Consider the following 23,743-nt stretch of genomic DNA (forward strand, 5'->3'; position numbering starts at 1 on the left):
CTTCTGAAGCTTGCTTGCTCTGGCTAGGGAAAAATGCATTTGATGTAACTCTTAGGTTTACCTGCTTGGGGACAGACGAGGCAGTCGACTGTCATGCAGCCTCTGACAGCAGCAAGTGTAGGAAAAAGTACATGTGTTTTCCTCTTCTTTGCCTGCTATTTGAGGATTAGGTGGCACTTGATGGATGTGCTTGTTTGTTTGGATGAAAACTTTTCATGTGTCCTGAGGCTCAGTGCTGAGCGCTGTGAGGAGGAAGGCTGGATTGCTGCTGTTGGGGGTTTCTCTAAGTGTGCATATGTGGATTATATTTACTGTTGTAAGGTAGGTGTGGCAGTCACACTGAATTTATTAGCTTATTAAGCATTGGAGGAACAAGTACATATTGAAATTATTCTGGTTTCTTAAATTGCTAATGAATGCAATTATAATTCGAGAGAGTTATGAATGTCTTCTCATCACCACTGCAACACACCTTTGTATGGTGAAAAAGAGCTCCTTCATTTCATGCATGCCTTTATTTCCTACACTGGAGATCATACTTCTTTTAGTTGGCGACTTCGTAAGGAAATTTTTCTAACGATTGCTTTTGTTTTCCTGATGCAGGCAGTGCAGCCTGAGGAGGTCAGCTCACCCGGTCGATGTGAAAGCAAGACAAACCAAGGTGCAGCAGATGAAGGAGGGGCAGCAAGGTCAGCTGGTGGAGACAGCAGCGTTGCTTTGAGCTACCCCAGCATCCATCTCCATGCGTACAGCATCGAGAGCATGACAACGTTTCCGAATGGCTGTGGAAATGGCACCACTGTTACTTGTATAGTTATGGATAATAAAGAGCCCCAAAACCAGACTACCTGTGTCAGTCATAATGGGGGATACAGCACCAGCAACAGTCATGAGGAGGAAATTCAAGAGGATAAGCTCAGCCCTTCCAAAATCATGCGCTTTTTCACCACCCCTCGGAAACGGGCTAATTCCAGCTCTGACAGGCCTCGTTCTCTGGTTTTGACAGGCAACTCATCCACGTGGAATGCTTTATCTTCCATCAGAAAAATGGGATCTTTCAAGAAGTTGAAATCTTCCGTTCTCCAAGGAATTCAAACAAGGGAATGCTCAGACATCTTAAATGAGAACAGTGTAGGCAAACATGGTTCAAATGGGGCAGTGGTGAGAGTTCAGACTAACAGGTATTCCTATTCGGGGCCTCTCCATGATTTCCAGAACACAGTGGATGGTTTAGCTTCTGACTGCTCTGATGCAGAGGAGAGTGATGAGTCTTTCCTGAGGAATACTCATCGCTCACGCAGCATCAGGCGGGCTTATGGTGCTGGCCGCATAAACCTGCTAGACACAGATAAAGCTCAGAGTCATCAGAACTGTACTAGGCCAACATCACCTGTCATCACAGAGCCAAAGATCTGTGAAATTTTGGTGAAAGACTCTGAAAACAACAGGATCATTTATCGGAGAAGCAAAAGTTCGGATAATTTGAACTTTCTGAAAAAAAGCTCATTCAAACGGAAGTCGACCTCAAACCTCACTGACCTCAAGGCTGCAAATGAAAAACAGATGCCAACAAGGACTGTGAGTGTTACTTCTGCTGACTTGGACAAAACCAGTGGGAACCCTGAGAGGAGGTCCAAGCGATGGAAGAGCCCTATCAGGGCAAAGGATTTTGACCGAGTTTTGAAACTTGTCAGTAACGTCACAGATGTTGCATGGAAGAAGGATGGCCCGAAGAGCACCGCTCCTTCTCTTAACGAGGAGTCCCAGAGAACAAGGTCAAACAGCAGACTGCACGATGACTACTCCCGCAGGGTTTCCAGCAGCACAGATCATGACAGAAAGCGGTGCACCTCCCCGGTATCTAGTCCAGACTCTTCCTTGCTGGGAACACCTTGTCTGCAAAGTCCCACAGCTGCTCAGGATAAAGAGGCTGAAATGAATGTACCTGTGGCTGAAGACAAAAGCCTCAGGACATCATCAGGTATCCCAGACTCTGATAGCTTATCACCCACATTGAATGACCTTAGTCCATTTCCCAATGAAGTGTTTTATTCAGATTCGGATGAACCAAAAGCTACCCAGCAGTTTACATATGAAGCTGAAATCCCTCATGTTCCAGTCAGGCCAACTACTCCAAAGCCTCGAAGTCCCACTGCAGAGAAGGTCAAGTGCAATATGAATTTCCAGTGCCCAAACTATCACAGCACATTGTCACTGAGCTCATCGGAGAGCGAGGAGAGAGTCGAGGTACCAGGGCTGAAGCTGGGCAGGAATCCTGTTTGCTTCCAGGACTCCGTGCAAACTGTGTATTATGATGATGGAAATGAAGACAGTGGCATAAGCAGCCACTCTCAGCTAAGCCTCAATTTAGCCTCTGGTGCTGAAGAGAAAAAGGAAGAGGTAAGAAAGCAAGCTAAATCCTTTAGAAGCTGTATATATATCTATGAGGTTTTGTCTTTATTAATGCAAAACAATGCAAACAATGCAAAATAACCTGAATACTAATGCATACTGCAGCTTGTTATTGCTAAAGTATGCTGACAGCAATTATTTCCTTTAATGTATTCTCTCTGGATGCTAACATCAAATTATTTTTTCTTTATGCATTAATATCAAAGAAAGTTTTGGCAGCAAAGCTATTCATGTGTGTTTGCAAGGGCAGGTTACTGCACCCTGCAGATCTACCACCTTGTCATGTGGTCTTGTCAGATTTTACCAGCCTAAGCAGGGTCTGGCTGTGTTTCCTTCTAAGCTGAAAGATCTCTAAAGATAGTCTGTATATTTTAAAGTAGCGTTGATTCAGTGTAAAATGCTTTGCCTGTGGAAGCCTGGCAGAACACGGCAGTACTTGTAGGGCAGTGTGGTGTAAAAGATACAGTATAGAGGTTTAAGCATTCAGTTGTATCTGATGTTTTCACTGTGCAATGATGGTCATGGTGAGGGTAAACTATATGGGTATTCAGTTGCCTGAAAATTTCAAACACAGTACTTTACACACTGGGCTGAGTCTGTTGCTGCTAGTGTTTTGGTGAAGACACCAGCATTTCACTGCACCTAGTGCATGACCTCATACTCCCAGGCAATGGGTGGATGTGCTGCAGCACCTCTGAGGTAAGTTCATGTAATAATGGTGTGCCCTTACCTAAAGCATGGTGTGAGTTGGCACTGGGGCAGTTGACATGATTTGGCAGTGTTGGTGAATAGCTGTCATATCTATCCTGCACCCATTTGAGATGGTGTGGCTCACCTCAGCCCCGGCAGTGTACAGTAATGTGGTTTTGAGCTGCTCAGGGAGAGGCAGCAGAGAAAGGTTTGCTACTCATCAGGGAAAAATACACCAGGGCAAAAATCCCTCTGGTTCTGTATGAATATGGAAACCATTTACAAAACAAAGCTGATATATCTCTTAAGCCACCTCAGTTTGACTAGAAGTATCTTATACCTCAAGTATGAGAATAGACAAAGGCAGTTGTTGCAGCTGCACAGACTTCAGCCTTTCATGCTGTAAAGTCTTATGTCTGTGAAGCTGTCTTACTTTTAAAAGCCTGACGTGGTTTTTGCAAACTAACTGTAAGTAGTTACTGCACTTATCCAATATTGTCCTTCTGCTGGAGCAAAGTGAGTTTGTTTACTGTAGTGCTTGCAGTTATGGTAAGATTGGAAAAATAAACCCAATCTGTATTAATGCTGGGGTCCAAGGTTATTCCTTTTCTGGAGTCCCAGAGTTGCCAGAGCTATCCATCTTCTCCAAAACTCTCACTTAAGAGCACAGGCAAGGAGATGCTTTCACACTGCCAGAAGAGGCGAGAGCCCAGGAGTGGGCAAATGTCAGCTCTGTTTCTTGGGAATTAAATGGAAGTAGAATTAATGCAACTCATCTACCATCTAGTGGTGATCTGTGATCATGACCCAAGAGAAATGCAGCTCGTCCCTCCCCTTGGCTTCCGACAAACTAGTACAGTTTTTAAATGAATGTGTGCATTGGTTGGATAAAAGTTACTGCAATTTTAGTTTTAACACCACCTTCTGTTATTATCTAGCATGCAATTTAAGCTTTCTCTTTATATTATAACATTTTAGGTTAATTGTGAGGGCCTTTTAGTGCTCGCTTCAGTTGTCTAAAATCCGGAGTGTGCACTTGATGGCAGGTCTGGGTTTGTGTAGTGGGCTGGCTGCTGGTGCGGGATGGAGCCCTGCAGGAGATGAAGGAAATGGTGACCAGGCTGCTAGGGCAGCAGTGAGGGACTGTAGCCCCTTCCTTCTGCTGTGAGTGCTGCAGAGCCCTCTCTGCTTGGCAAAACAACTGCAGCCACCCAAATGGTGCAGCTGCATCCAGACCTCTCTTCTGATTGAAAAAAGCAGGTTTTGGAGGTGGTCGCTGTGGATTGGAAGCAGGAGCTGTGCAGGACAGGGTTTACTTCTGTCTTACTATGCAAGGGGTATAAACTTTGTCCTCTCTCCTTTCCACGCCTGTTCCTCATCCCATACACAACCCTAAAGCTGTGGCACTCCAACTGACTACAAAACAGGAGAGTGGTATGGTTTCTCCCTGCCATTGCTTTGGAAGGTTTCATTTTTCCTTTACAGCATGCTTCCCTCAGCGTGGAGGTAGGTTGGTAGAAAGGGTACTTATGCCAGGTTGTTTTTTAATTGGAGCCTATTCAGCCCGTAGGCACTTTTATGAATGCTGCATACTCACACAATGAGGTCATTGGGGTTTGAACTTTTGACTACCATTCATTTTTAACTCTACCTTACACCTTTATGTTACAGAACTGTATCCACCCAGCAAGTTGTTCCTGGGACAGTCAAGCACTTGGTTCATTCTCAGCGATCATCTGAGATGTAATGCTGAGCCATGCAAATCCCAAAGTTTTAAGACTTTGTCTGAACCTTAAATACACTGACAGTACATTAACAGACAAATCTGCTCTGTTTAAATGTTTCACGCATCTTCTTTTCTATAATGGATTTCATGTAAAAGCCAGCATATATTCCAGTACAGCCACTGAAATGCCTGTGGCTTGGAGACGTATTTCAGTACAAAGCTTGCAAGGTACTAAAGCAGTCAGGCTCGAATGTGTTCTCCTTTCAGGACTGACTGCTGTAGCTGGAAGCAAATCTAGTTTATTCCCTTCCCCACTCATCTAGCAGATTAGTTGGCAGATTAAGTCTGTGGAACTTGGTCCATCTCTGTATTTTCCCAAATGTGGAAACAAAACATTTCTACCTTGCGTTTCCCTGATGCTGTAAAGCTGATTTTGCAGTATTCACACAGGGCATGTATCCATTTGCCTCTATCGATGTTTTGGGGATTTTTTTTTTGATAAGTGATTCAGTCTTGAGATCCTGTCACTTCTGTCACTTTGGTTTCACCAAAATGCAAGATTTGGACAGGAGCAGGGGAGGTGTTTGGCCTTCTCTTTTGTGGGTCCTCCTAGAGGTTGCTTCCCAGGGAAGCACTGATTAAGTGTAGCCTGGATCCATGCCTCAGCACTTATTAAACTACAGAGGCGTGAGTCACCACAGCTTGTCTGTGACAGCTCATGCTTTCCCAGTCTCTGCTTTATGTCACTGCCACTTATATTCAATATGTTGCGTTTAAATATCATCTGAAGGTGATTAAATACAAGTTTGTATTTGGACTGTTTTGCATGGTCCTTACTTTCCTTAAGAAGAGTCCCATGTCACTGTAAATAACAAAATCATAAACCCTTTGCTTTGGACTGGCATGTGTCAGCCACTAAGGCTCCCTAAACAAAACACGGTTCTGAATTAGTTACAAAAAAGACAAATCAAGTTATTTGTCATTTCATATAGCCTTTCACTGTCTCTTAGAGCACCTGCTATTTAAGTTGCCTTGCTGGCATCGGGCTTCACAGCACACCAGACTTTGTACTACTTAAATACCTTATCCCCATGTCTATAAGTGAATGATAAATTATAGTGAAGAGGTAACTGCTGTAATTAGGGTTGAGTAACATTTTGTTTGCAGACTGTATTTTAAGTGCTGCAAGATGTGTCTGTTGACTCATTTATGTTTGTGCCATGCAGAAGTCAGTGGTCCCAACTAACTCACACTGTGCTGTCCCCCAGTGCTCAGCTGCTGGCAGAGTTGAGGTGGTCTTTCCTGTACAGGTCTCTTGGCTCTGATTATTGAGCACAGATGGCTTAACTTGGGGGACAGCTTATGGAGGAGAGGAAGAGAAGCTGTATGGGTGTGAAGACAGAGAAACTCAGCTCTGTCTTCACTGTTCATCCTTCTGATTTGTTGTTTCAAATCATGTCCTCATAGTGAAGCACCAAAGGATGGTGGCTGGATGTGGTCATGTTCAATACCCACAAGGAGCATACGGCAGCCAGGAGCTGAGTGTGGGCATCCTTGGTACCTACTGCAAGCTCCTGAGCACTGTGGGGCTGGGCATGAGCACACGTGCTGCGAGTTAGCTGATTTCAGCTGTCTGAACTCCTCTTCTTGGATCTATTCACCTCTGGTTCATCCACATGCAATTTGGAGTGTGGCTTAATCAGCTTTATCTGTATAACTGCAAATGTGCTAAAGTGAGAAGCATGATTAGATAAAGAAAGGTGGGAACTTTTTAAACAGAGTTTACTCCTATGGGAGTATTTACTACCAGAGTGAGGACCCAAACTCCAGAGGTGCTCTGGTCTTGCTGGCCACAGGGCCTGAGGACAGAGTAGCAGAGCACTGTAACAGGCTCTCAGCAGCATCTCTGACAGCAAACTGCTGTTTCAGTTAGACCGAGTGACACTGGATTTATGCCAAACTCTCTGAGCTGTTCTGCACAAGTCAGGATGTGTTCACACAGTGTCTCCACCCTTCACAGTTGCTCAAAAAGCGACTTCCAAGAGCGCTTGCACAGAGCTAAACCAGAAACCACTGTGCACTGCTACAAACCCAAACTGCAGAACCGATCACTGAAATGATTCAGAAGGGAGTCCTCAAACGACATGTGTATCTTCCCGTCGCAGCAAAAACTCTTCCAACTCACTGCAGCAGAGCTGTCTGCCATTCTGTACAGCTTGTAATCATTTGTTGCTGTATCCTCTACTAGGAAGAAGTAAAACAAGGCAGTGGTGACTAATCTGAATTCTGGATCAGGTTAAATTTTAGACCAAGTAACTGCAGTGCTGAATAAAATTGGCCATTCCTGAAAACTGGTAGAGTAATCCAAGGGTCATTGTCATCCCTGCAAATGGGTCTGTGGATGCTGAAAGGGGGAGTTGAAATGGACTCCACTGCAGTTAGGCTGGGGCAAGCTGCTCCCTTTCCGTATTGCCTATGTGCTTCACTGCTTTTCCAGAGTGCCTGATATTTGAATCTGCTGTAGCTCTCCTCTGACACCTCAGTAACACCCAGGCACTGCTCACCCTGGGAACATGAGTAATAGAACTCCAGAGAGTGGAATGGCACTTCTGGCCATGTAATTTGTTTTTTACATTGAGCATGGTGTTGAGTTGTCAGCATTGAAAATCCACCTTGATGTTGGGAGGTTGCGATGTCCAAATTGAGCACAGGCAGCTGCAGACTTTCCTCTGAGCCACCTGTGTTTCCCCTTTCTGGCATCCAGAGGCTGCTGTGCTGCTCGTGATACCAGGATGCTGAGCGGGATGCTGTGGCAGGGTGGGAGACTGGCCAAGCACAGTAGCCTTGACTCTTCCTACTCCAAGCTCAACCACAGCAGCCTCGCCCTTACTCCATGCTGTAGGAAGTAATAGTTTGCAGATGTAGAGCTGTCCAAGACAGCTCCACCCCACGTAAGCTGGAATTTGTGACTGCTGCTGGGACCTGCTGGTGGCTGGGCTTGGGCTTGGGCAGAGACAATGAGGCTTTGCTCCGGAAGGGTGGAGAGGGGGGGGAAGCAGAGGACCCCTGCCTGAAGAGACACTAAAGAGATGCAAAGGCCTATGGCTTTTTATGTTTTACTCTGTTAGTATGAAGTTCCACTTTCAACCTGTAGTTATCATCTGGCTTTAGAGGTTCACCAGCAGATGCTACAAAGGCAGTCTGGAAGAAGTTTCTTTTTTGCCAAATAAAAGGAAAATGGACATTTTTAGGCCTGTTACTTGATCTGAGGTGTTCTGAGTCGACTTAGAAATTACTTAGAGATTTATTTAGGGATTATTAATGCCTATACATCTGCTAAAAAGAGGTGGAGGATGTGAATACTCCTTTACTGTACAGCACATCCTTGCAGTTCCAGTTCAGATACTGAAGTAAAGAAGGAACAGTGTTAGAGCATCACCCAGCCATCCCCAAGTATCAGTCACTGGAAAACTAGTGGAAACAGTTTTCTGGTTTTAGCACGCTTGGATTTTTATATGATTGAGGAGGTGATTTCTGCAAAGCAAATACTTTTCCCTGCAAACTCCCCTATGCCAGTTGGAAATGTTACCTGATTTGGTTTTGGAAATGAGTTAGAGAAGAGGATGAAGGAAATCCTTGAGGCTGAAGAACAGATTTGAGAGTCATGAGATCCACTTCTTGTTTCCAGTTCAGCCCTATGCTTACTCTGTGACTTACATGACTTAACTGCTTTGTGTCTGCTCCTTATCTGTGAAATGTGGATATTAGAGGTGAACTTGCTGATCGTGATAAGACACGGTGCTGAGAGGGAAAGCATTATGCTTGTTTATGACAAGCAGGCTTTCAAGGATCAGATTAAGTGAAGCAAACCTGCATTAAAAATGCCTTAGAAATACACGGCCAAATGTTTTTTGTGGCTGTGGCTATATAGCCTGATCTTTTAATGTGGTTTTATAGATGTATTTGTTAGTTAAGACACCACAATTGCTTTGGTGTGAACAAATCCTAAAAGTAGAATTATATGATTTTTTTTTCCAATTTCTAAAACTTCTGAAATGAATGTTTTACCCCAGTAGCTTGTGTTGCTAATGGGGATTGATTTTACCGTATTACAAGGCACAGTAATGTAATTTTACCTTATGACAATGCATAGTTTTTACTGCATCCTTTCTAGGAGCTTATAGTGGTATAGTGCAGTGGTGTTCCTTTAGGGGGTCCCCCTTTGAAGCAGTGTTCTTCCAATTTTTAATCTGTGGGTCTGGGTTCACCCAGTTTTGAGGGGGGCAGGAATGAAAAATAGGCAGATTATCTTGCTACAATGTTTATAACTTCCAAGCAGCTAAAACTTACGTTAAAATTTTAATATGGTTGTATTACTCTGCTTTCTTCTGCTTTGCTTGTTTGTATAGGTGTAAGTGCATACATTCTTAAACAGGTTTTTTTGCAGTTGTTTCACGGATTGTATTCTCCTGTCTTGCAGACCACAAGTCGAATAGCACTGAGTATTCTAGAGATAGATAATCAATGCATTTATTTGGGGCCTTCTCAAAGGCTAATTAAAAAGAACAGATGCTAGTGGCAGAGGAGGCACAGGCGTGTAAAGAAAAAGGATATAGTGCAATTTGCATTTGATTAGAAAGGAATTGATGAAAATTTTCTTCCTGTAAGTGAATTGGACTGGTTTAATAATTCTGGTTAGTTTGAGATAGAAGATGCAAACATGGACTGAATGGGTGCTTTCTTCTACAGTAAAAGCAGTCATTTCCATGGTAACTATTGCTGTGATGGTATCACGGTTGGAAACTGTCAGCCTGTTGGATCAACAGGGAATCACTGGGCGCTCAGGATCTTTTTATAAAATCTGGAAAGAAAACAATAAATACATATTCTCTGGGAGGCTGTATTGTATCCAGAGTCTCGTAATCTCTGTATCTGTCAGAACAGTTTGCAAATAAAAACATTGGTCATGTCCATGAAACAAAAAGCAAGCTTTTGACCTCAGTTCGTAGTGATGATAAATAAACTTCAACTATTGCTCCCCCTCTTAGCGACAAGAAAAAGCGCAAAGGTTGCCTTTTATCATGTACCTGGGTGGAGACACATTGTCCAGACTTCTACTCTGTTAACTGAAGGTGATGAAATAACTTATGGCCACTAGGTCATGATCACTTTGTCCTTTATAGTTTTGCTAGCTTGTATGCATTGAAAAATCAATTCCAGTATTACCACTGAGTCCCTAGCACTTGGCAGTTAATGTGTTATACAGAAATATCAGCTAATTAATAGTAACCAGTTATAGTACTGGCACGTAGCTGTCATCTAGCATAAGAAGTTTGTACATTTTTATATAGACTCCTAAATGCAAGCAGAAATGTGTATTCATGTGATCAAAACACAGAGATACCTACATGAAATAGCACAAATGCCATGATTTTTCCTTATAAATATTCCAGTTTATGCTTTTAAGCCTTGTCATTTACAAAGAACATGACTGATTACCCATCACAAATTTTCACTGAGAATATGTGGTAATCGTGTTCTAATACTTCTCAGCCTACTCAGGTTTTCTTTGTAATTTATTCTCAGCCAGAATTATTATCTCTGGGATTTATCACACCTTTTTATAATGGCATTTGGAAATGAATATGCATTTCTTACAAAGACATGATTAGATTTTCATTATCTCCTTTCTCTAGATTAGAAAAAAGCAGCCATAGTTAGGTTGCATTTCAGCCAGGCAGCTCAAAAATACAGAGATACCAAAACAAGAAGCGGTGCAAGTTACTGTAGAACTAAACAAACAAACAAACAAAAAAGGCAGAAGGAGGCCAGTTGCTTTAGTGAAAAACAGCTGTGAAATATCCTTGTGCATCAGCTCCCCTGGTGCTGGTTGGCAGCAGCAGCCTGTCTCTGTGGCCCTGTGGCACAGCTGGCGCTTTGGAGAGGGAAGGGAGAAGGATGCTCTCTCCTGTGGAGACCAGCAAGGCTGGAGGCCCTTGTCTAGGAGGTACCTACTTGTGACTTCCCAGCAGACTTCCAGGTAGAGAAAAAACTTTAGGGAGATTTAAGGTCCCTTAATACTGTCATGCTTGTCTATATATATACATTACGAAGCATTAATTGTATCAGTTCATTTAGAACACAAAAATAAAATTTAAAAAATCCAAATAGGTAATGGGTAGGGGAAGAAGTGCAGATTAGTGGGCAGGGAGCCTCAGCAATGTACACAGACATCAACATATTTCAAGAGTGGTGATTTTATTTTTATTAGGGAGTTTATTGGCATAAGCACATTAACAAAAAATCACCCAGGGATTGTTTTTCCTTTGCCATCAGGATGGCAACTGTATGTCAGCTCTCACAAGTGTACCTACAGCAGCGAGCTGGCCAGCAGTGGGCTGTGTCGAGTCAGACTCGTAGTTTGGGCTTTTTCTGTGGTGGAGGGTGTGGTCAGCTATAGGATGAGGGGTTATTCATGGTTGGCATAACTGTGCCAGCAAAAGTCCTGCCATGCAATTTCAGGTACTGGCAATTTTTTGCCATTTCACTGATAAAAGTTGCATCCATATAAGCAATGCTTTATCTGTACTGTACCGATCAGATCTTATGCAGCTTGGGCAGCGCTCCCTTGGAAGACAGTTTTGGGTGCTGAATTTATCAAATATACACTGTTGTCTGAGTACCACTGTAGTTGCAGAACCTGGCTGTCATCTGGCAAAGCTGAGATTTCAGTGGTTAAATACCTGATGCTGCTGTTGCTTACATTGGTATTAATGAGTAACAGGGAATGCCAACAGCAGTCATGTGCCATTAAGTGCAACAGGGTTGTATCAGTGCCAGGGTGAGTTGAGTGAGATCATGATCAAGTCCCTGAAGCCGCCATGCCTGAATTGGGAAATCAGTCTGGGTCCAGGCAAAGGAGAGATTTGGTCTGTCTGGGCTCCGCAGTGTAGTTGTCTACCTGGGAACAGCCTGGGAGAACTCCCGTCGTAGCCTGGTTGGTGCGGTCAGGGGACCCTGGGGAGCACACTCTGAACAGCACACCTGGAAGTGGCACATAGAGCTGAGCCAAGTTACCTAATAATAGCCGTCAGGTGCAATAAGGGACAGGTACCTAAGACAGCTGCGTACAGGTGGAAAGCACCTTGTGGGGAAGCTGCACCTTGCTGGAGTGGGAGATGGGGACCAAGCAGGGTTCCCCACAGTCCTGGGGAACATGGTTGTGATGCCATCTACATCTACCTGCAGTCGGGTTTGGCATGTGATTCTTGCCTGTAATGCTCTGTAGGCTTGGCTGACACTCTTGTTTGGGGGCTCAACTTGATTGCCTGAACATCAGCACCTTGCGCTGCTGGAGATGCCCTCAGTGGTTCCCCCTTTTCTCCAGGGGTTGCTTCTGGATGGCCCATGCCTCCTGTAGGTCCTATGTTGTACTTGCATGATACATGGTATGTGAAGATATATTTTAGATCCCTTAAGACATTCAAAATGGCCCCAGGTACCTATGTTCAGGCAACAAATTCTCACCCCACGTTTCTGAAGGCTATGATGGCAGCTTTAACATCCAGCTAACATACAGACACCTCCATTGCAGATGTCAAAATTTACATGTGGGAATCTGGACCGGAATCCTACCCTAAGAGTGACATATCACATGGAACAATAGCAAACAGAAGTATAGCCTGGATTGAAGTAAATGTTTATTTGAAATGGTTGTATTTGTAGCTATACTGCTGTCAGGAAAATGATTGAAATACAGCAATTTAACTAATACACTGTTGTAGGAATTAGCTGTCCAGATAACATTAATTTGCATCAGTATAAATAAGTAGAGCTGTTTGTGTTTGAAGTCTCAGAAGAAACCTAACCTAGGATGCAGCCTAAAAGACAAGATCAATAATCTTGATTCCTAGCAGTGGTGATCCCGTGCGGTAGCTAGGCTAGCAGGTGTGAATTTCAGAAAATCCAGTGTGGATTCAACTTAGACCTTTGCATCTCGGAAATCTAGGAATTCCTTGAATTTTCGAACCAACACTTATAATGCGTGAGTCAGCACATGACATTTTGATTTTCATCCTATATGAAGTGCCGTATACCTCTACTCATGTCTATAGAAGTTACTGGTAATAATTGTAGAACATAAACCTATTTTCACTTATAAGGGATTAATCAAAAGAAGGTCATTTGAGGTCAGCGGTGCTGCACTGGTGTAAAGCCAATGATAAGTGGAATAGAATTGTTTCCTCTGAATTTTTTCAATGATTTCAAGATTCACACTTATACTTAAGTGGCTGCAGTACTGGAGCCTATGAGTTGTGTGCTGGATATTTCATTCCTACTAGTAAGTGGTCACTTGATCAGGTCCTGCTTGAGTAGGTCACTTGGAGGAATGAGAGGTTATCAGTCTGGTTTCCTCTGATTTTTCTATGAGAGGATTATGTTTTCTGTTTTATTATTATTCTTCAGTGCAGTTTATAGATCTAAGCCTAAAAATACACATCCTTCAGCATTGTTTATTGTACAGCAGAGATTAATCTTGCAGTCATTTGGATCACTACTGTAGGTGGAGTGCTGCAGGAGGAGAGCAGTCGTCTCTTTGCAAATGTTATTGCTCAAGATAAGGGTGTAAAAAGCAGATTAGGAAATGACATGTGATGTGTCCTTCTCTCAGTCTAAAAGTACAGGATCATGGGGTGAACTTTGCCTGGCTGGTTATGCAGAGAGCGTGCTCACATTTGTAGCTCTTACAAAGACTGCAAAAACAAAAAGATAAAATGACTCTTATGAGCTCCTTTCTCAGTCACTGCATATGTGGAGACCCTCTACCTGTGTCTGATTCTGAGGTAAGAACCTTATTTAACCTGCGATTTTGCTACTCTGACCTTGGAGGGACTGGTTTAAGGGATAGCTTTGCTGACTCTCTCTCAGTGCACCAGCCAGGGAGTCACACTCTACCGAATCACTTATACTACTAAAATTGGTCCTGAGCTAAATCTGCAAAGAAGCTGAAGGGTCCTTGAGTGACAGGTGTGACGCCATAGAAATCAGAGTTTATGCAAGTGCTCTATTTAGAATAAATTTCATGCTGTAAGGGAAATAATTGAATGTAATGCATGACATTGATCATTTTTCAGACCTTAATAGCAGTAATCATATTAAAATGCTGACTGTTAATAACCCTGCCTACTAGCTGAAGTGGTTTCATACAGTGAAATTTGTCTTAAGCTGTCCACTGTACCAGGTGGCCTTCTAAAAAAGGCTTATTGGAGTTGTATGGGCCTGGTTGAAAATGGTAGGTGGAAATGAAGGTGACAGGAGGTAAGTCCCCTTTCACAGGCATCATTGTAAAAGGCTGATTCTAGGCTACATGTTTGCTTTGAATATGCAGTACCTAAAATGCCTTCACCTTGTCTGGAACATGAACAAAATATAGCCAGAGACAGACAAAATGATGCCTTTCTTTTTTGGAATGGTTATTAGCTTTGAATATCACCAAAAATGCACATGGGTAATCTAAAGATATCCTAATAAAGAAGTAGGCTGTTTTTTTTACCAAAAAAGAGTCAGAATTAGTTCATAATTTGTATGACAACTTGGGACAGGGCTCACTTGCTCAGCAGTGCTTTGGAGTTTGCCATTCACTCCATCAGGCATTCATGCAAACTGTCACCCAGCCCAGAAACACCTCTGTTTCTTTTTTGCTCTTTATAGAGGAGCCAGAAAGAGCCAAGGAAATACTGAGAAGTTGGAAATTTGAGGGAAAAGTGAATATACATTTTTATGTGCGGTATTTTTTCTCAAAATAAAAACTGCAGGGGTTTTGCTAGGAAAGTTTTTGGCAGTATTACTTCAAATGCATTGAAATCTTTAAAAGTGTCCCTCTAACAAGTGTTTCAGTTGAAATTATTTTATTTCCAAACTTGCAGTACCAGTGCCGTTATGATACCTGTAGGCATTAACCTCCATGAGCCAGATGTGCTATTAAATAGGAACAACAGGCTCGTTTTCCAAGCTTCCTCTCTAAAAACTTCAGTTTTTCCTGCATTTGTGGTATAACATATCTCTGGTCCTACTCTTTATGACTGTAACCTCTCTGAGCATACAGAAAATTTGCTTCTCCCTCCCAAACTGGATGAACTCACTCACCCAGTTTGTACATGGCTACACAACCCCTAGATGTGACCCAAGTGAAAGTGTGGGAGTAAGTGGCAGGAGGGGGTGCAACTGCCTGTTTTGGTATCAGCTTACAGTTACGTGGGATTGGCAAACAGTCAAACTGCAGCCTTACTGTTTATTTGCATTACTGAATAGAGGTAAAGCAGAGGAATATCATAGAATCATAGAATGGTTTGGGTGGGAAGGGACCTTTGAAGATCATCTAGTCCAACCCCCCTGCCATGGGCAGGGACATCTTTCACTATATCAGGTTGCTCAGAGCCCTGTCCAACCTGGCCTTGAACACTTTCAGGGATGAGGCATCTACAGTTTCTCTGGGCAGCCTGTCCCAGTGACTCACCACCTTTGTTGTAAAGAATTTCTTCCTTCTATCTGACCCAAATCTAGACTCTTACAGTTTGAAACCATTGCCCCTTGTCCTGTCACTACAGACCTTGGTAGAAAGTCCAAAAACACAGTGTGCTTGTTGAATTATTTTTACTGGTGTTACATGTAGCATCCTACTTGTGCACAGGAACAAGTCCCATGAGTGGCAGAGCTGTCTTTCCAAGACAGCATTCAGTGAATTCAGTGGTTAAGATAGGTAGGGCCTGTCTGTACTGCTGAGGTAATAGGTGAGTTTTTAGTGCTGTTAGTCATGTTTGCCTAAGAGGTACTGATGGTTGGGTGCTAACCTTACTCAGCACAAGCATCATGATGTCTTCCCTTTGCAAAGTTACTTTCTTCCCAAATTGTCAGTTGCATGTATTGTATTTATTATGGTAATGCTTTCTTTTTAGCAATGTTAAGTTGATGTGCCATATGAAAAACGCACAAATTATTAAGTGTCAGAAAATTCTGTGGCTTATTTGACTTGTTCACATTTAAAAAGGTTGTTTCTGATGACCACTGGAAGAGGTCCCCATCCCAGGAGGACGAAAAGACAGACACACAAAAGGTCACACCCAGGAGATGGGGCTCTGGAAAAAGATCTCGTCCCAGACCTCTCTCAGACTATGGCCAAATGTCCATCAGAAGTTTCTCAATACCAGAAGATGCAGTTGCGGTGGAGTCTCAGAAGACAGACTGCACAGATGGAGAAAATCAGCCAGGACTGGCTTCTGTTGGGTCTGCGATCCAAAGCAATACAGTAGGCTACCACAGAGGGCGAAAAAGAAGACCCATCTCCGTAATAGGTGGGGTCAATTTCTATGGAAGCGGTCCGACAGAAGAGATAGAAGGTCTGCTGACACAAGTAAGATAAGAGATGTGCTCTCTGCAAACTGCAAAAGACCCTTTCACTTCCTTGTCTCTATCTTCAGCCTAGAAAATAGAATGGATGCTTCCTTCTCTTCCTTCCCTTTTGTCAAGCTGACATCGTGTGCTTACAATTCTGCTTTCCTGGTCGCTAATTACTTTGTCTTGTTGTTTAAAAAACAAAATGGCATGGAATAAAACTGATACTGCCTTTGGGATAATCTTCTTTGTATTGTAAATTAACCTTATTCCTTTCTTGGAATGGTTGTTACGTCTCATATTGGTGTATAAGAGTTGTTTTGTGTGTAATACAGCTGTGTGTTTATTCACCTTACAGAGTATAGGGCCTGAGGAAGAGAGGAGTACAAACAATATGATAGTAACACGTTATTTAGTGATAATTTCAAATTCTGCAAAAACAATGCCTGTTCAAAACCTGTGGCATTAACTGTGGTGTTCAAAATCTTGGTATTGGCATAGCGATGATACTTAAAATTAATAAGGAAGTAGCTTTAGAAACTTGGTAATAAATTAAGGATTTAATGAAATAAAGAATCTAATAAAACTGTGAATATGAAAAAAAAAAACAAACCCACCCTGTTTATGTTCTACTAAATTGACCTGATGGAGCATAGGAAGCCAGTAAGAAAATAGTGTGCCATTGAGTTAGTACTTGAGCAGTACTTATGTACTTATTTGCCTTCTCTGTTGGCTTAGGTAAGAGACTTAGAAATAAAAAACTTCTGAAGATAAAATAGCTCCTTTTGTCCTGGAGGTAGTCCTGAGCAGGTACAATATGTAAAAGAACTTACTGTTCTGATGGTAGTGGTGGCCCTATCTTGTAGCTGGTTACAGAGCTTCAGGCTCATATGTTTCTGTAACACTGATCAGGTGTTTTCCACTTTCCAGAAAAGCTGGAAGACTCCTACCTAAAGCAATTGTCAAGCTGATAAAGCAACAGAAAAAAGAAATAATATTTACATCCTCAAAAACTGCAATTCCAGTGGTTATTAATGGAATCTGAATCTTCTTAATCTTTCTCATGCTACTTGATCTCCTGTTGGGAAGTTCAATGCAGTGTCATTCATGGGTACGGTACTCCCCTAACTGAAATCAGATGCTGAAACAATTTCAGGATTTTCAGTCTCCAGAGAAAAGCAATTTTTAACACAAACATTGTTATTGTATATTGCACATTTTTTCTTTATAATTCCCTGATGCAAAAATGCATCTTGAAGCAAAACTCCAACTAAAGCCAATTAACTTTTTACCCAGGCAAAGGCCATGGTTTCAAACCCTACATAACTGGGATATTTTAAAATTAATTTTATCGCTACTTAGCCTGGGGGGTGGGGAAGGAAGATGATTGTTGTAAATTCTAGGCCATCTTAGTCAAGAATAGTAGATGGATTTTAAGGGATAATAAGTATTGGCAACCCAAATAATCCTTGCTGTAACATGGAAGTGATTTAATGCTCTCCAAGCCCTTCATTTACTGCTGGAAACAACTTGATCTCTCTTCCAACCTTATTAACAAAGGAACATGCATCAAAGCAGCTATTTGAGTTGACTTCTTCTGTGCTCCAGTGCTGCCACAAGGGCTGGCTGGGGTTAAATGAGCACATTGCTGGATCACTTTGGTCAAGACCAAAACTATGGAGCATTCCCAATGGGGACACATTTTTAACCCAAATGATGGCCTTCCCAGGCTTGCCACTGAGTAACAGCACATCCTTCTCTGTCCGGGGAAGGGATCTGGACTGAAGCCTTATAAGAAAATGTTAGTTCCCCAGAAATAAATAGCTTTGTTGCTTAATCAACCAGTTATTTGCACACAGTAATTGCCATCACTTCTATTAGCTATTTGATGCAATATGTCAGACTTACTCTTTGTGGTGTTATTCAGTGATAGGATCCTGACATATTGCTAAAGCACCAAAGAAATTAGGTTTAAAGATGAGGCTGTAGTTAAATCATATTCAATACGCACAAATTTTTGGCAGTCATATTAGAAAGTAAATTTGTAGCTGGAATGTAAAAAAGAACTAATGAAGCAGGAATATGTGTGCTGGAAGTATTTTATGTGGGGCTTAGCAAAGACTGATCTTTACCATGCTGATTTTTTTTTCTTAGAAGCTTTGAAAACCCACAGGAATATTTGAAAAGTGTAATGCTAATTTGTTCTTTGTTGTGTATTACTTTCGTCTGACAGCTTAGGTGTGAGAAAAGTTTTCAAACAATCCTAAATAATTGGTTTCATAACAGAGTGTCAAGAGATCACAAAAAACCCAACCCTGATCTTTCAAATTACTTGACAGAAGGGCCTATGACCAGTAACAACTGAAAGATAAGAGAAGATGTAAAGACGAGTTTCTCTGAAGTTCTTATGTTGAGGTCAGGTTGCTTAATGTTGAATGTTTATGCAAAGTCATTCAGCATGGTTAGCGTGGAGTTGTTCAGGGACGACATAGAATTAGACTAAATTTGCAAATAAAATGCATAGGTTCTCTAATAATTAAGCAAGTGAATGGTTTAACTAAAGAAAATGGCTTCTAGTTAAAGTTACAAGTAAACGTAATATTATCTCTTTTTAATGAGACTCCTGGGATCTTTGGAGGGAGGATAATTTAGACAATTGTTTTTGTCTTGTAAACTGTGTTTATTTTACTTAAAAGCAATACATTTATTTGAAGAAAGCAAGCATCCCAGGAAGTGAACACAACTTCCAACCATAGCATTTCTGGTAATTCTTTCACTTTGGGTTTCCCTTCAGATGTGTGTTTACAACGCCAGCCGGCATCGTGCAGCTGTTCTCAAAGCAGTTAGATCCCAGAGCATTTGGGCACAAAGTATTACACGATTAAAATTATAGAGCATATCTGATCACAACAGAAGGCTGAGGAGTTTTTAATGTAACAGAGTGCTGTAGCGTAATAAAATATTCTCTGCAATGCTGGTGGATATGGTATGCAGTGCTTAAGCAATGTTGCTTCAAAGTAGGGGATTTTACTGCCTCTGTAATTAGCCAGACTATCTGACGAAACCTTACTTCATGCCTAAGTTTTGTGCAGTGGGACTTGCTGGTAGCTTTACTAATACTGGATTTTCCTGTTTTCTCTGTAGCCTGTTACACGGCCACCTGTTCCAGCGCACCAGGTACCCCCTTACAGAGCTGTTTCAGCCAGGTTTCGGCCGCTCACCTTTTCACAAAGTACCCCCATTGGCCTGGACCGGGTCGGACGAAGGCGGCAGATGAGAACATCTAACGGTAAGATGGGCGAGTCTTTTTAACTTTCTAGATCTCAACTTCATACCCCAGTTTGGTCAGGAAGTAGATCAAGTGTGGACCACAAACAGGTGCAAACCAATTCAGTGACAAAGCAGTACCCAGCTAAGTTGCTTTCTTTTTTTGACTTGCCATTAGTAGCTTTTCCAGCTGTGTACATGTAAAACTTGTTTTTCACATGTACTATTTGACATTGCTATGGTTTATTCCTCTGTACCAGTTGCACTCCTGTATTTTCCACTCTCCATTCACATACTTGCCTGAAGGTAATAACGGAATATGAAGGAAGGTGTAATATGCTTGAGTTCATACCCGAACCATAGCCACACTACACGTGTCTTTTTTAATTTTCTCTTTGCCATGCATTCAGCTTAACTACCTGGACAGACAAGCCTTAAATAATTAAACAGCTTGTTTCAGAGAACTGTATGCAGTTGCAATTGCTTACTCAGTGGTGAGTGTAGCCCAACCAGGGTTCTGGGACATGATGGACAAATTCTTGAAAAAGATTGCCTTTTGGAAGCAGTACCCTTTATTAGACTTTCTGATGTGCCCTGTGTATTTTTTCTGTAATTGTTTACTGTTAGCATGCAATGCTATCTTGAGTTAATAGAAAGTCGTATCTAGTATTAATGGAATATTTCTTGGCCCGTGGGACCAGAAGAACCTGGGTTTATACCACCTGTGTTCTTTCAGACCGCCATGAGCATAATCTAAAAAGTTATTCATGTTTCACTGGCAAGGGTTGGACATAAAAGTAAAATTTTCACTTTATATTCTTCACTTAATAATGAACAAAACACTATGGGGAACCTTCACTTCTGCCTCTCTGTGGAGAGAATAAGTAAAGGTGTCTGGATCAGGGCTTGCCATAACTGAAGTAGGAAAGTTAATAAATAGCATTTTCAGTGTTTCTTAATTAAAATTATAGATATGTTTACTAGTCAGTTCTTGGCTTTTATGGTTCTAAGCTAAGTTTTAGCTGCAATGATATTCAAATTCTGCTCAAAAAAAAATCCTTCAAGTACAAATTTATTTATATAAGAACCTTTCCCAGTCTTCAATAGAGCATGACAGTTTTCTTCAGAAGGTGCTCTCCAAGGAACAGAGTTGAGAATTTCTAACTATAGCAATGAGCTACATTATGTAATATATATATATTATATTAGTATTCTCCTTTTAATTTATATTGTAGTAAAATATTGGGAACTACTTTAAAACCCATCTCTGGAGTGTGTCTTTGCTGTATGCATCTCAATATACTAATGATACAGATTAGACATCAAGGTAAATTTGACATCTAATGCAACCCTTGCTGAGAGTACGTGGTATCTCAGTCCCTGATTCCAGAAGGCTCACTCACAGAATAACAGGTTTGCCATGAGCTGGTTTTGAAAAAAGAGAGTCTTTGCACATCACAGAGTAGGGATTCCTTTTTTTATTTTTAGTTATCCTTTCCATTTCATGTTTGCAGGTATTCAGATTTCGAATAACTGGTCTCCTAAAGATAAGCAACAGGATGACAAACACATAAAGCAAGGTTTCTGCTGCTTTTCAAGACAATGAAGCCAAAGCCATATTGATTTTGCTAGATGTGGCTTTCATGACTCATTACAATAAACATAGCAGTTGAGCAGGAAAAGCTGAAATCAAAGCCCTGAAGGCAAGTGGGGAATATCATAGACTTTGCAGTTTGAGAACAGTTGCAAAGATCTGTTAAGTAGCTCCAGCAGAAAATAATAAAGTGACTAGTGTCACACATTCTGATCTCTTTCCTTTTTCTCTTAAATTCACAAGGCATTTCCTTGTCTTTGAACATGTGAGAGTTTTTTGTTTGCTCATGTACAGTGAAATTTGATAGCACAAAAGCCCTTTATTATAGAAATTCTAAACCCAAGCACTGAAAACCAGTGGTATCTTTAGTTACTTGCTAAAGCCTAATACATTGCATGTCTGCTTTTATAACAACGGGAGATAGAATTGGAGATGTACATTTTTAGAAAAACAGCTGTTACAAGACAGTAAATCATCATACTGTAGGAGACAGATTAGCAACCAGCCAACACGGAAGGGAAACGTCCCTTGAGACTTATATTGCTGCTCTTGTGCTTAAAGGGTTACAGGTTTTAAATTATATTAAAGAATGTACTTATTTTTATAAATATTTTAAAAACTAAGCTATCTTTTTTGCATATTGTGGTGGGGGACTTGAAGTTGTCTAAATTAATTGGTGAACTCCTTTAGATAGGTTCAGCTCTGAGTAGGTGGGGTGGGATTCAGCTCAAATTTAAGTCACCTAAACTTATCTAAATGGAGGTACCTACATAAGAGTTAAACTTTTGAACACTTCTTAGAGGCAGTGGAGGTCTAGGGCTTGATTCAGTTACCCACCCACCCCAGGGCCCAGATATGTGTGGGGTACCCGAGTATATGCCTGCAGCAGGCAGATATGATGGGGGTGGGAGACCCATTCCTTTTTTCAGTGGCAGGTGGACGCCAGCAGGATATCCAAAATACTTAAAATGGCACTAAGTATCTGCGTTTAAACAATGGTTCTGAGGCCCTAGCCATTGCAGTCAATGAAGGTTTGAGTAGGAGCTGCCTTTGGATGAGGTGGATTGCTCTCTCAACTGTTTTAGTTATGACCAATACCTGCTGATTTAGATGGTTAGTCCAAATGTGGATTTCGGTATTTAGATTAATACATTTAAATGTCTGTAATTCAAGTAGTATCCTGACCTGGATGTTTGCCTACAATGTTAAACTACCATCAAGCTTTTCCCAGTTCATCTAGATTGGGTAACCGAGTAGGTTTCAGGCTGTGGAGCACAGCTCAGGAACGGAGGTGCAAACAAACTGGCTTGTTGGAGATTTTCAGGTTCTCCATCCCTATCACCGATCAAATACACAAACCTCACCCCAAATAGTTTTTGGCCATGGAAGTGAATGAATAGAAGCTGTTAATCACTCCATGAGAGAAAACCATCTCCTTGCTACCCTGCCGCTGCTTCCCCACCCCAAAAGAGTGAGGATGTAAGTAGGACAATATGCAGGAAATGCAAATTCCTGGCTTGCTATACTGAGTGCTGTATTTGTGATTACCAGGAGGTGGGTGGCATATGTCTGATGTTGCAAGCAGCTCCATGGCAGTTGATGTATTCTGCAGCCAAAATGCCTGAAAAGCTCAGGGAGACAGAAAGACACATGATCAGTACCTGAAGTGGCATCATGAAATCCACTACTGCAGGCTAACAAGTCCCAGTGTTGCTGGGGACAGAAGAGCCTCTAGACTGGAGGGTGATGGCTGTATGATACTTTGAAGGATGGGAAAGGACAAAAACTATGCTGGTGGGTAACGGGATTGTTAGTCGCATAGATAGCTGGGCTTGATGATGCAGTGTGCTGGGAGCAGCTGGTGCACCAGGTGAAGCACCTAGGCAGTCCTGAGGACCCCGGAGGGGAGGTGATAGCTATGGGGCAGGTCGGTGCCAGGGAGAGTGTGGTGGCAGGAGGCAAGCACTGGAGGTAAAGTTAAAGCTGTCACGTAGAAGCTAAAGGACCAGGAGCCCAATGGTAAAATTGTCCGAAGTGCTGCCAATACCACAATCAGTGTCAGAGAGGCCTTTTAACCTCCAGGCACCTTCATGCAAAAAGTTGTATTCAAAAGAGGGAGATTTAGATTATTTATGAACAGAGGAACATTTGAAATAAAAAGATCCTTTGTTTTCTGAACCTAAGCAGAACTAGGCTGCTGACATACAGGTCAAGAGAGCATAGAGTAGTTTCTAAACAAAGAATTAGGGGAGAGCTGGCAAGGTGAAATAATACACTGTACATGACAGCATGTCCTTTACAGGCGATGTCAATGATCACTGCATCCTCGAATGAAGGATGGGGCAGAAGCTGACAAAACTCAAGCAAGAAATAGTCAGGACCAGCTGGACAAATGTTGTTGAAAGAGGGTTTAGAAAAACAGGCGTCCCTGCTAGTAATAGTGAAAGTTTAAAAAGTAAGATGGAGAAATAAACATATTTTTAAATAAGCTGGATGGCATACATCAGAAAATTAATTGAAGGAAGATATCCAGTGGAGCATAACCAGCATATTGCCATCGTGCAAGCTGTATAGGAATAACAGAAAAGATTAGGACAGTGAAAGAGGGTCTCTTAATGTATTAAAGAAAAGCTAAGAGCCAAATCAAATAAACAAATTGACTG

The 23,743-nt window shown here is 41.8% G+C and overlaps 1 protein-coding gene across 5 annotated transcripts in view; it reads left to right on the forward strand.

The window, feature by feature from the left end:
* SPATA13 (spermatogenesis associated 13) overlaps window positions 1-23,743 on the forward strand; it is an 82,792-nt gene that overhangs the window by 33,551 nt on the left and 25,498 nt on the right. For 4 of the 5 annotated variants that reach the window (XM_064441134.1, XM_064441132.1, XM_064441136.1 and 1 more), the window contains exons 2-4: window positions 604-2,400; window positions 15,876-16,238; window positions 19,364-19,508. In XM_064441134.1, coding sequence (XP_064297204.1) covers window positions 763-2,400; window positions 15,876-16,238; window positions 19,364-19,508 — 2,146 coding nt within the window. In that variant the 5' untranslated portion in view covers window positions 604-762. Of the gene's footprint in view, window positions 1-603; window positions 2,401-13,491; window positions 13,672-15,875; window positions 16,239-19,363; window positions 19,509-23,743 lie in introns of those variants that run through there. The other variant, XM_064441137.1, reaches the window with a different exon arrangement.

Source organism: Phalacrocorax carbo, chromosome 1 (genome assembly GCF_963921805.1).
Source record: "Phalacrocorax carbo chromosome 1, bPhaCar2.1, whole genome shotgun sequence".
NCBI classification, from domain to species: domain Eukaryota; kingdom Metazoa; phylum Chordata; class Aves; order Suliformes; family Phalacrocoracidae; genus Phalacrocorax; species Phalacrocorax carbo.